This window comes from Dendrobium catenatum, unplaced genomic scaffold (assembly GCF_001605985.2).
Source record: "Dendrobium catenatum unplaced genomic scaffold, ASM160598v2 fragScaff_scaffold_586, whole genome shotgun sequence".
Taxonomy (NCBI): Eukaryota; Viridiplantae; Streptophyta; class Magnoliopsida; order Asparagales; family Orchidaceae; genus Dendrobium; species Dendrobium catenatum.
This window is the reverse complement of record NW_021319048.1, coordinates 182,102-194,375: the sequence shown is the minus strand read 5'-3', so window position 1 is coordinate 194,375 and position 12,274 is coordinate 182,102. Positions and strand designations below refer to the sequence as shown.

Sequence of the window (12,274 nt, the reverse complement as noted above, 5' to 3'; positions counted from 1 at the left end):
CTGTATATGGAAATTTGTTTGTATCTTTGTAAGACAATTTTTAGAAGATAGGCTATCTTTCTAGAATAGAAGCAAAGGTTTTGAGAGAAATGTGTAAGACCTTAAGGCAGAGTCAAAATTAAATTTCATTACCTTTCCAAGTCTCAAGGTTCTGAGAGACACTATCCAACAAAATGCTTTCATATGTTCATTTTCGATCATAAAATGCACACTTCGGTGCCATATGATTAGCATTATCCCTTACTGAACCAACAATCTTCCTACTTGTTAATCGCTTTGCCTCCATTGATTCTTCCTCATTATGAGATTTATCTTAATTAGCATAACTTGCCTGACAAGACGTGACAATCTTTAATCATATAGGCAGGTGAAATTACATAAAAGAGGCGCTAAGAGTTATCATCATTCATAAAAATCCTCAAACTTAATTCAACAACAAAATGACCAAACTAATAGACTGGCTTAGTCTAGTATATGAAAATATGCTGATCCTTTTTTGTGTTCGTTACAATTCATAGCAAATTAAAGCCTTAACAATGGTGAATCCCTTTATATTCTATAATAACTAGTCAATATCTGCGTTATAAGTGAAAATAAAATAACAATTATTAAATAAACGTCTTAGTTATATTATAAGGACCTCAAAGTATCAGATTTATAATAATAATGAGATAAGGGCTTATGATGACGAGATAAGAACTCGAATATGTAACGCACTGATTGAAAGAAGAAATTTTAAAATTCTAATAAGCCGAATTACAATTCTAAACTTTAAAATAAGTTTACAAAAGCTATATTATATTTGGAGATTTTAATTAATTTTTTAAAATTTTAAACATTCATTCTCTATATTTAATAACAAATTTCAAGGTCAAACATTTGGAGTCAGATTTAGGCTTTGTTTGGTGAGAAATTATTCTACTTGGGTGCCGAACAGTCTAGAGTTCAGCCATAACGTGCCACATCACCCAGTATCCAACGGTATCCAACACCGATACCGAGCAAAAATATGACATGCTGCTTTCTAGTTGGCCTTCACACGGGATCCAGTGTATGCACATAATAATTTATTTTGTTTGGAACATCTTTCTTGTTTCTTTATAAAGTAATTTTTTTAATATAATATATATATTTTTTATTTAATAATTTTTGTACTAAAAAACTGCTTCATGAAGCAATAAAAAAATTGTCCCAACTGAAACCTTAATTTGACTTAACTCATAAACCATCAAGCCAAATCAAATACATTCATATTCTTTGAAAAGCAAAGCTTAAAACAGCCATGATATATTGTGTCTATTTACATTTCAAATGAAATAGAACAGAGGACATTCCACTCTTTCAGTAAAGCATATAATCCATTAATCAAACAAATTAAACACTAGCAGATTACAACACAAATAAAATGATTATCCCTTCCAGCCCAGACAAAAGAATTTAGAATACAATACAAAAGGTTGTAGATAGAGATAGAAATTGATCTGAAACATGATTTCTATTAAGCTGTCACACAATCTGAAAGTTTAATCGCAAAAAAAAAAAAACTATGGAGATGTAAGTGAGAAGAGCTTTCACTTGAGACACACAAGCTTCCTCCCGCAAAATATGTTCCTGCAGTTTCAAACAAATTTTTTTTGATCTATTATGCTGCTGATGTAGGAAAATTAAACTTAATTAAGGTGCTTTATTAAGAAACATAAAAAAATAAAAAGTCTACAGGGTGTGAAATCAAGTTACATCCATCGTCTCTACCACTAGCAATGTCTATGGGGAAATTATTGTTCTCCAACTCCGGTGACTCCCATTCATCCGAGAGATTATTCTATACGGAGTCCGAATGCGTCCGAAGGGCCACATCATCCAATGCACTGTGCATTGGGTGATGTGGCAGCTCCGGATTGGCCTCCAGAAGCATGCGGACACCGCATGTAATAATTTTTCCATGCATCAGCCTCTAATCTTGAGAAGCACCGGTGCATAAAGAGATAACATTCTCTGCTGAAGAAATTAGTGCTGGATCTGCTTCCTGAGCTTTGTTTAGTGAGTTACTGTAAGGATGAAAGACCATAATTTGAATCTCATCTCTTTGAAGATAGGAATATTTGGAAAACCAACAATGACCTTAATGTTTTGGCTATGAATTGTTCTTAACCTTCTAATCTATATGACGAAATGGATTTTGTCTGAGTGGTGGCCTTTTGTTTGTCTCTGGGAAGCAATTGATTTTCCGTGAGTTTATGTTAGACCGGTCTAGCCGGTCCATACAGGACAGGCTCACGCTAAAAGGGGTGGTAACTCTCCTCCTCCTGTACGCACCGTGCAAGCTACCAGTTGCGAAAGAGTTGTTTAGAAATGTTTTTTGAGAGAATTAGGAGAGAAATTTGAAAGTAGGGACTTGTATGCATTATATAGCTTGTTTTCCTAGGATTAGGGCATCTTGAATTTGGCTGAAATTTGAGATCTCTTAGGTTTAGGTTTTTGGGCTCTAACGGCATCTAGAGATTTGGGAGAGATAGATCCTCCTCTCGAATAGAGGATCAATTGTATCTTGTTACTTTTCTTCCGTTAGTTTGTGTTCTTGCAATAAAATTTATATTTTTTCTCTGATTTTCCGTTGAATTTGTGGAGGTTTCTCACTATTCCATCAATATTGTTAGGATTTACTTGAGATCATCAAGTATTTCCTAACAGTTTATTTACTTAAGAACAACATTATCAAGCTTATCTAGTTTTTGGGCACCGACACCTATAGCGATTGAAAAACTTGCTGCAGCTAAATCTGGAATAATATTTGCAAGGATCTTGATAGGAAACACTTGGATTTCCAAGTGTTTCACACCAAGAACCAAGTAGATCTAGGATGAAAACTGCTGTCCACACAAGAAAACAGCCAAAAACAGTGGATTCGGAGAGAAAACGAAGGAGAAAAACGTAAGAGAAACAAAGCAAACACTTTTATTTAATGAGAAATGAAAAGCACTTGCAAGATACAACTTTCCTTCAATTCGAGAGGAAGGAAAAACTCTCCAAATCTCTAGCCGTAGCCTAGAGCCCAAGAACACAAACCCTAGATCTCAAAAATGATTCAATTCCAAGATGATCCCCTAATTCTCCCCCAAACTCCTAATTATACAAAATTAATCATAAAGGACAATCATAAACTTCCTAAAACAGCCTTTTACGTTCAAAATTTCCCTCCTAAACTTCACGGCTCACGGCAGAGCCGTTTCCGCCCGTTCGGTCTTCTCGCGAGCGTCTCGCGTAGACGCGGACCGGTCCCTGCTGGACCGGTCCAACCGGCCCATCCTGGGCCGGTCTAACAGATCTATGCTGAGATTACGCTTTCCTCTTCAGTACCTGACAAGATTAACCTAAGCCTACCTGGTGTGTTAGGAACTAGTGGTGGTTTATGATTTCAAAACTAGGCCATATCAACTTATGTTTTATTTCTCCACCCATCACTGCTCTAATCTCTGGAACAACAATGCCGATAATACAGCTGCCCCTCGGCATGGGAGAAGTCATTTTAGAATCAGGAACAAAAAGGATGTTATTCTACCTCCCTCTTCATTATATATTAATAAGTTTGATCTATTGCCGAGCATTGCATATTTGTAAAATGATTCTATGCCAAATGTATCTCCTCCTAGTGCACCCACATATTGTAGCCATGATCTACTCGTCCAGAATTCCTAATGCTAATCTCAATCACTTACCTACCTCCAATTATCAAAGTATTGAAACATCTCATACACAAGTTGGTATTACTTTTTGGGAGAAAACTGAGTGATATTTATAACTCTAAGGCCTCGTTTGGGATGGCTTTTTTACTGCTGCTTAAATAAGTTTTTTAATACAATAATTTTAATTTTTGTATTAAGAAATTGTTTCAAGAAGCACCACCAATTATCAAAGTATTGAAACATCTCATACACAAGTTGGTATTACTTTTTGGGAGAAAACTGAGTGATATTTATAACTCTAAGGCCTCATTTGGGATGGCTTTTTTACTGCTGCTTAAAGCAGTTTTTTAATACAATAATTTTAATTTTTGTATTAAGAAATTGTTTCAAGAAGCAATCAGAAAGCTATTCCAAATGAAGCATAAATCTCTACCTTATACAAAAACTCATGGGTTGATTAATATTTCTTTATTCTTTTAGTGGGAGTTGATGGGATGGTGAACATTTGGCGGATGAAGATGATTTTAAAAAAGGTGAGCTCAAAGAAACAAAAGACTCTTAAGGTCACGATGACTCCTCTTGATTCCTTATTTGATCAAGAAATATGTGAGAAGAATGCATCCTCTAAAAAAGAAACTAATTCTAATGATTCTACTTCAATCATAACCTACTACAGTTGGGGTCTTTATCCAAATCAACTTATGAGAGTAATATTGAGACAATTCTAGATGTTTCTGTTATTTTTACCGAATGGCTGTAGGAAATGAAGCAGGAGGTGACGCAGATTAAGATTTATTTACTTATTTTTATCCTATGGTCTATGTTGGGATGTTGAGTCTCTTGTATCTTCTAGGCCTTTGTCTTACCTTGTAATCCAATTAAAATTTTCAATTAAATTTTTTGTTACTTGATAATAATAATAATATGAAAGTTTTGTTACTTTAATAATAATAATAAGCTGAAGGTTATTCGGTAAAAGGAAATTGTTATGTTGCCGGCCCAGGAGGGGCCGGCTGAATTGGTCTAACAAGGACCGGTCTTATGCTATAGCCGCTGGCCCAAGCAAGGGGCGGAACCAGGGGGGTTGGGGAGGAAGCCCTAGTGGGGCCCTCTACTTAATTAAATTGTATGTAGAAGGGAAAATTTGAATTAGGGGCTGTTAGGGATTTTGTAAGTTTTCTTTGGCTTTAATTAGTCCTTTGGGGGCTAGGCTTGAGCAATCTTGAGATTTGCTGAATTTTGAGATCTAGGGTTTTATTTCGTGTGGGCTCTAGGGCTTTGCTAGAGATTTGGAGAGTTGTTTCTTCCTCTCAAATTGAAGAAATTTGTATCTTGCTATGTTTTTCTTGTTCGTGGATTGAATCAAAGTTATTTCCCTTGTGTTTTCTCTCCAATCTACTAAATTTCTTGCATGATTTTTGCTGATTTCTCTCTGTCAGTCCTTTTTCTCACTGTTTTTGTCAATCCTTGCTATGTTTGCTTGCGAACTCAAGTATTATCCTTAGGGTTACTTGCGAACTCAAGTACTTTCTATCAGAAACCCATCCATAGCCAAAAAAGAAAAAAAGAAGTCTCATGATTACGGTTTTCAAATAGATGTTGCACCTGAGTTTGAGGAGCCTTCACCACTATTGTTGCTCGATAAACTTTATAACTGGAGATTCGGGTTGTTACAGCACAGCTACTATTAACATTTTCTTTCACCAACTGACTATCTTTCACGGCTTATACTATTAAATTGTCCAATTAATTATCACACACAGTGGCATAACATACGGAGATATCCATATTCTCCACCAATGATTGAGACTGCTACTTGATTCCCTATATTATTATCAACTTTTTCACTCGCACAGATTGACTTCATACTACCATCATTGCCAAAATTTGTACTGACATGGTATTCTATTTCGGATTATTGATTTGATTCAGGAAGAGCATAATATCCTCAGCTAAATCCCCCAAATCCTTTCACGGACGAACAATTTCTTATTACTGCTAATATTCGTGATATGCATACTCCAATTTCACCTCCACCACCATGGCTTTTGAGCTGCATTCTATTAAGGCTTCTCATAGTATCTCTCCTCTCCTCTTTTTCGATCTTCTCTCTCATTCCTCGCTCTCTCTCCCCCTACTCAGGTCTCTCATGTTAGTTCCCGTTCATCTCTACTCTAACTATTATTTTGTGCCAAGTATCAGTGCTGCTATGATATTGTTTAAATTTTTTATTGAAAATGCCAAATCATCAACATCAACATCAAGTCCTTGTCTCACTACGTGGGGTCGGCAACATTAATCCTTTTTCGCCATTGTGTCCTATTAAAAGTCAAATTCTCATTTAAATCTAATAAAGAAAGTTCGTTTCTAATATTTTCTAACCAAATCTTTTTAGGTTTACGCCTACCTTTCTTAACATAAGTCAAATCTAATACCTCAACTTTTCTAACCAGGTCATAGGAAGACTACGTTTAATGTGACCAAACCATCTAAGGCGTCTCTCTAATCTTATCTTCCAACCTTTTCACGTATATGCTCATTTCGTATCCTATCTCTAAGGGTAAAGCCACTTTACTCCAACCTTTTCACGTATATGCCTGATACCATATATTTTGTGCTGTCATACCCATGGTCCCATATTAACAAAGATAAAAATTAACAGTGGTATTCATTTGTTAACTAAAACACTGCCGTTGCCAGGTCCCAAGTCCTGGATGAGAAAAGTGAGAAGAGAAAAAGAGTTTAAACTCTAGATCAAGAAGTACCAAAGAATATTCTACATAACTTAAAGGGATAATTATTGAATTAATGAGCAAATAAGTAGAGCAATCAAGCATGAATGTAAGCTAGAGGCTAACAATAATCATCTAAAAAGAACAAACATAAAGAAATAATACCAAATGATTCAAAAAGTTAAATAGAAAATTGTAAGAGATGAAGTGCAAATCATTCTTTTCGACAAAAAAGAGAAATGCATACAGGATTAAAGCTGTCAAGAGCTATCACAACAAAATTCCGTGCAGTTACTGCAGTATATATGAGATCAGCCAAAAAAGAAGAGCAATAGTAGTTTTAACGAAACATAAATATCAACTAACATTATTGAGCATTTATGTTGGCGCTTTTTTTTCTTCTCCTTCAATCTTGGTGGAGGCTGAATAACAACCTTGATTGCAGCATCAAAAACTGCCTTGACATTCTGCAAATTAAGCATGTGGTTCCAAATTAATAAAACAAGAAAAATTTACTAGATTCTCATCAGATATAACGGGGAAAAAAAAGGAACAAACATCAACTTTTGAAGAAACCAACACTCAAAGTTCCAACCTTTAACTGCATAATGGTTAAATTCAACAAAAAATAACGTCACTGAAAGAGAGAAAAAAGATGAACACCATCACTAACCTGCTGAGTTTTTGAGCTGCATTCTATGAAATATGTAGCACCAATCTGCTTACGCAATTCTTCTCCCTGATATCAAAATTGAGCAAAGGGAAGTGTGAAGTGATTCATCCCTTGTAATAAGCAGTGTGTTAAATTGCAGAAGCCATACAGAATAGGCATAGAAGGTGGACCTGTGATGTTGTAACAGGAACTACGCTTGGGTGATCTGCCAAATAACGCTTGTCCTCACGAAGATCTGAAAGGCCATATCAACCATTAAAAAGATATCTAACCAATATGAATGATAAGGAACACAAGTATGGCAATGCCTTTCAATTTAGTTTTATTGATTGAATGTAACAAAACCATTAATACTTTAACATACACTGAATCACAAAATTAAGACTTCGTTTGGGTTGACTTTCTTGTTGCTTCTTAAAGAAGCTTTCTATTATAAAAATTTTAATTTTTGTACTAAAAAGTTACTTTAAAAAGCAACAAAAAAGCTGTCCCAAATAAAGCCCAAGTCATAACGCATTCTACTTATGACCAAAAAACGGGGAACCTGTGCCTGCAAGCGTAGTTTTTTTATTACATTATAAACAACTACACTATAAAGGTAATAAAATTACTGGAAAGTTAGCTGAAGGACCAAGTTTTTGTTAATATCATTTACTGAAGGACAAAAATATATTTAGCAGACTATCCACAGTCCATGCTCAATAATATGACTTTAATGGGACAGCTTATGTTTTAGATGGTATTCAATTTGAATTTAGAAAAAGTCGGATTCATAACTAACAATCTATTGAGTTTGAACAGAGGCTTATATGCCATATGATGGGAAAGAAAAAGTATTGGAAACAGGTACTACTAAAACAAAGATGTATGTTGACATTCAACTTTACATGAATGTGATAATAACGGTGACTAATTTTTATTGCAAATAAAACCAACAACGGAAAAAAAGCATTTCAAGAAGTGCTGCCCGGTGCTAAGTAATGTGTTTAGGTTAACCTCTTAAAGCTACTGCTGAAAGAGATTTTGGTTAATAGACAGGCACTTTATCAAGAAAGAAATATAAAGCAAGAAAGTCATCTGTATGATCTATGTCCATACAACACTACAAGTGACAGACATGCCTATATTCCAAGATCAAACTTTGAAACACTTGCTGGAAAGAAGGATAAAATCAATATTTATACTCCATCTTGAAGAGGAGCGTGGAAGGGTGTGAATATCTTCCCTATTTTGTAAGGAATGAATGGCGATCTTTTTTATTTTGACTACTACTATTATCCTTCACATTTTTAGCTGCATTTTGATTACAACTTTCCTAATTTTGGGTTTCCGCTTTTAATTGTTATTACTGTATAAATCCAGCTTTCACTAAAATCTACTAAGAATTAGAGAAGAAATCATACCGGTATTCAAAAAAACCTAGAAAACTAGAATGGGTTTCTAATTGACACATTCTTCTCCATAAAGACATTTCTGCAAGAAACATATTCAAGACTTCTTTCCCACTTAAGGGTGTAGATAAGTCATGCTTGAGAAAGCAATCCCTAGTCCATATTAATTTTATTTCCATCCATCTGAAAACGAGCCAAGCTCAAGCCCAACTCATTTTTCATGGAACAAAATAAAAAACAAATACAAAATCATCATGCAGTTTAGGTGTTTGCCCATTAATTTGAGTGAGAGAAAAATGAGACGCATGAAGAGAATAATCAATAAAAAATAATGGGGCATATGATTGCTACGAAAGGAGAGAATGCTAGGCTTGGGTCTATACGAATGCTTTATATTGATCATAATCTTATAGCCAAGGATTGAGCTCTAAAAATAATGCCTTGGTGATGCATAGTGAGCAGGCTAAACTATCCCATGGTAGTGATCTAAGCTAATAGAGAAATATGGGTGTGTGGTTGTATACTTATAACATGCCCATCTCAATATGTCAACCTAATCTAGGCTACTGGAGATGTGTGCCTTAGTGTTATTAAAGGGAGTTAGTTTCCCTCAAGTTAGCATGTTTACCTAATGCTCAAGGTGTTATGCACTTGCTCGAGCAAGTTGTGACGTAAAAAAATGCATTTTAATTATGATGACTATTTTTAGAGAGTATAATATAATCATCACAATAAAATCTTAAAATGACATAAGCAAAAACAAATTTTCAAGTTGTGCCATTCAAGAGCCAAAATAATAAGATCTTGCAATAAATCATCTAAAACAAAGTGTCCACTAGGCCCAAAAGTTATATTTCTAACTTCAATGGCGTAAGGTTCTTATATTTTTTACTACTATCTATTTCATCTTCTTCGTCACTCAATCACTTCTTTATCATAATATTTTATATTCCTCCACCTCATAAAATGGCCATGTATGCTTTAAAATAATTAAAAATTTACATCAAAGAAACCAATTCCTAGAGACTTACACCAAGGTACTCACCTAGATGACGCCTACCATCGAGGTGTTTGAGGTCTTGGAGCCTTGGCTTAATTCATCCGGTCACCTAGACGAGCAATCAACTCACCATTAATAACAATGAGACCATGCCTCCACCTCTCTTCCGTTCATTATAGTAAGCACATATGTGTCTAGACATTACTAAGTAGGTGCTTAATGGTTTTTAAATTGTTTTGTAAACAAACTTATACAACCTTTTCAGGCTTGTTGAAATAGTTAGAGATAGAACGAAACTCACAACCTCTTTAGACATAACCCATTCACTATGACCAAAGTCACCAAACTCACTTCGTCTTTAGGTTCAACTCAATTGATTTAGTGAGCAAGTCAAACTCAAGATAATTATGGAACCGAACATAAGCTTATCGTAAAAATGAAGCCTAATTGACAACCTTATTCAAAAGTTCATTGGAGAGAGGTCTCAAGACAAGTAAAGCATGATGCCCAACATAGTCACCAAGAATTAAGAAGCCATGATTTAGCTGCCTGTAATTACACTCATATTTAGTGGGTTATTCTTTTAATCATATAAATCAGCTCAAGAGAACTTCTTTTAACCATAAAAAATTAACACAAGCAAAGCTGACAGAAGGTATTGCATCATCACAACTTTAATGCATGGTTCTTGAAAGCTAACACTATTTTGATTAAGGGTATAAAACATAAGATGCTTTCTTGCTTACCCAATTTTGTGCCAACCAGTACAATAGGAACTCCAGGAGAATAATGTTGTAGCTCAGGAATCCACTAAAATCATATCAAAAGAAATAAAAAAACAATCATATAAAACAATTATTGCACATCAAATACCAATCAGAACATACACAAAATCAACATCTCAAGTGCACCTTTTTCAGCACATTTTCATAGCTCGCGCGACTAACCAATGAAAAAGACAACACGAAGACATCAGCCCCTCGATAGCTCAAAGGTCTCAGTCTATTATAGTCCTCTTGCCCTATTCACGTTAAATCTCAAAAAAATCAAAATTTTCCTTCACAAATACAGAATAACCCCCGATTTCAAGAAGACAGCTTAACAATCAATCACTGCAGCCTTACCAGCAGTGTCCCATAGCCCTAAATTCACAGTAGTTCCTTCAGTCACTACATTGGCACTGAAATTATCAAACACAGTGGGTATATAGTCCTAGAAACGTTAACCCAGAATTCTAATTAGTGAAACAATCACGAAATCCCTTCTAGAATCCGACTGAAATCCACAAAAGAAAAGATCAATAAAAGATTTCAAAAGGAAAGAAGAACCAAACCGTCGGGAATTTGTTGCTCGTGTAGCAGATTAGCATGCAAGTCTTCCCAACGGCCCCGTCCCCAACTGTGACACATTTGATGAACCTCGACGCACTTGACGACATACCTTTCAGCTGAAAATTGGGGAAGAAGTGCAGGGGAAGAGGAAATTCGAAGAGGATTGGGAAAGCTTTCAGTATATATAAGCGCAACGCTGGGTCACATGATTCCTGCTCTCTCTCTCTCTACCTCTCTCTAGAGGAATAGTACCAAGAGATGGCCATACTCACTCTTTCACCACGGGACCGACTCCGTTAATGGAGAACAAGGGAAAAAGGTGGGATTTTTCGACCTTGGAATGCAGAGAACGGTGAGATGAATGTGAGCTCCTTTAAGAGGAAGGTGCTTTTGTCCGGGAGCAGGACGAGGAGGAAATGATGAATGTACTTGAGTGAAGACTCGGCTAGTTAACTCAGACTTAAATTTATTTTGACCGTTGATGTTGAAGAAAAGTGTCATTAATTGTAAATTTAATGAATATCTGTTAGTATTTAGTAGTGAAATTAGCATAGGGCTAGTGACTTCATCCTTTGGAAAATTTTTTACTCAAATATTTTATAATTTAAGTGTTCTATAAATTTGGTAAGTCATTTAAAAAAAATATTTATCTTAAGTTATTTATTATTGTTTTACTTCTTGTTTTTTTTATTGTTTATTAATTTATTATAATCATAATTTGAATTGAAATTCTTCTTCGCTAGCTTTTGAGTTGATTCTAATTTGTTAAATTTAGATTTTGTTGGGGACAGCATTTTTATTATTTTTTAATATGAAAAGTTTTGTATTAAAAATTTGATTTAGAAAATATTAAGAAATTTGTTCCAAATAAAGCCTTAAATTGAGCTCGAACTCTATTAAATATTTAAGCTATAATTTAAGTCAAATACAACTGTAGTTCTAAGCTCATCAGAATTTTATATCATTTTAAATTTATATTGATAATTTTTATTACCTAATGATGCAGCCCATATTAACTTGTTGAATGCAAGCTTAGGCCTTCAACGAGATGGTTTTGGGTTCAAGATTGGAATATATAATATTTGTAAATTTATATTTAAGTCGCTTAACGTTCAAAATTTTAAGCTTTCTTTCAAGTCAATTTTGAATAGAACATAGCTCTATTGAAATATAATATAAAGTTATATGATTTCTATATATCTTTGTAAAAATTGTATGTATACTTATACTTTCAGCAAATAATTAATCGATTATTTGAGATTAACTTTATTTATTGTTATTATTATTTTTAAAAATATATGTTTTTAGCTTATTTTTTAATCATTTCATTTTTTTATTTTTAAAATATAGTTTAATCATTTTAAAAATATAGTTTATTTTATGTCAAAACATAAATAATATTAAAAATGACAAATTACTCAAAAGAAATCTTTTTTTAGATACTTAATAAATTATTTGGTCTTT

General features: G+C 34.2%; 1 protein-coding gene across 1 annotated transcript; it reads right to left on the bottom strand.

Moving 5' to 3' along the window:
* Positions 1-1,312: 1,312 nt before the first annotated feature.
* LOC110115341 (rac-like GTP-binding protein 3) lies at positions 1,313-11,243 on the bottom strand. Its single transcript, XM_020848552.2, has 8 exons — positions 10,813-11,243; positions 10,604-10,691; positions 10,391-10,500; positions 10,226-10,289; positions 7,259-7,323; positions 7,089-7,154; positions 6,782-6,882; positions 1,313-1,611 (listed from the first exon to the last, which is right to left on the bottom strand). The coding sequence occupies exons 1-8, from the start codon at positions 10,915-10,917 to the stop codon at positions 1,572-1,574; spliced, it is 639 nt and encodes a 212-aa protein (XP_020704211.1). The 5' UTR covers positions 10,918-11,243; the 3' UTR covers positions 1,313-1,571.
* Between the last annotated feature and the right edge of the window lie 1,031 nt (positions 11,244-12,274).

Bases quoted from the DNA above. Each gene is read 5' to 3' on its own strand.
- LOC110115341 (XM_020848552.2), bottom strand. From the start codon at position 10,917: ATGTCGTCAAGTGCGTCGAGGTTCATCAAATGTGTCACAGTTGGGGAC. The intron at 7,324-10,225 runs GTAAGCAAGAAA...ATGGCCTTTCAG, and splicing joins ACTGGTTGGCACAAAATTGG to ATCTTCGTGAGGACAAGCGT. The intron at 6,883-7,088 runs GTTAGTGATGGT...CTTAATTTGCAG, and splicing joins GCAGCTCAAAAACTCAGCAG to AATGTCAAGGCAGTTTTTGA.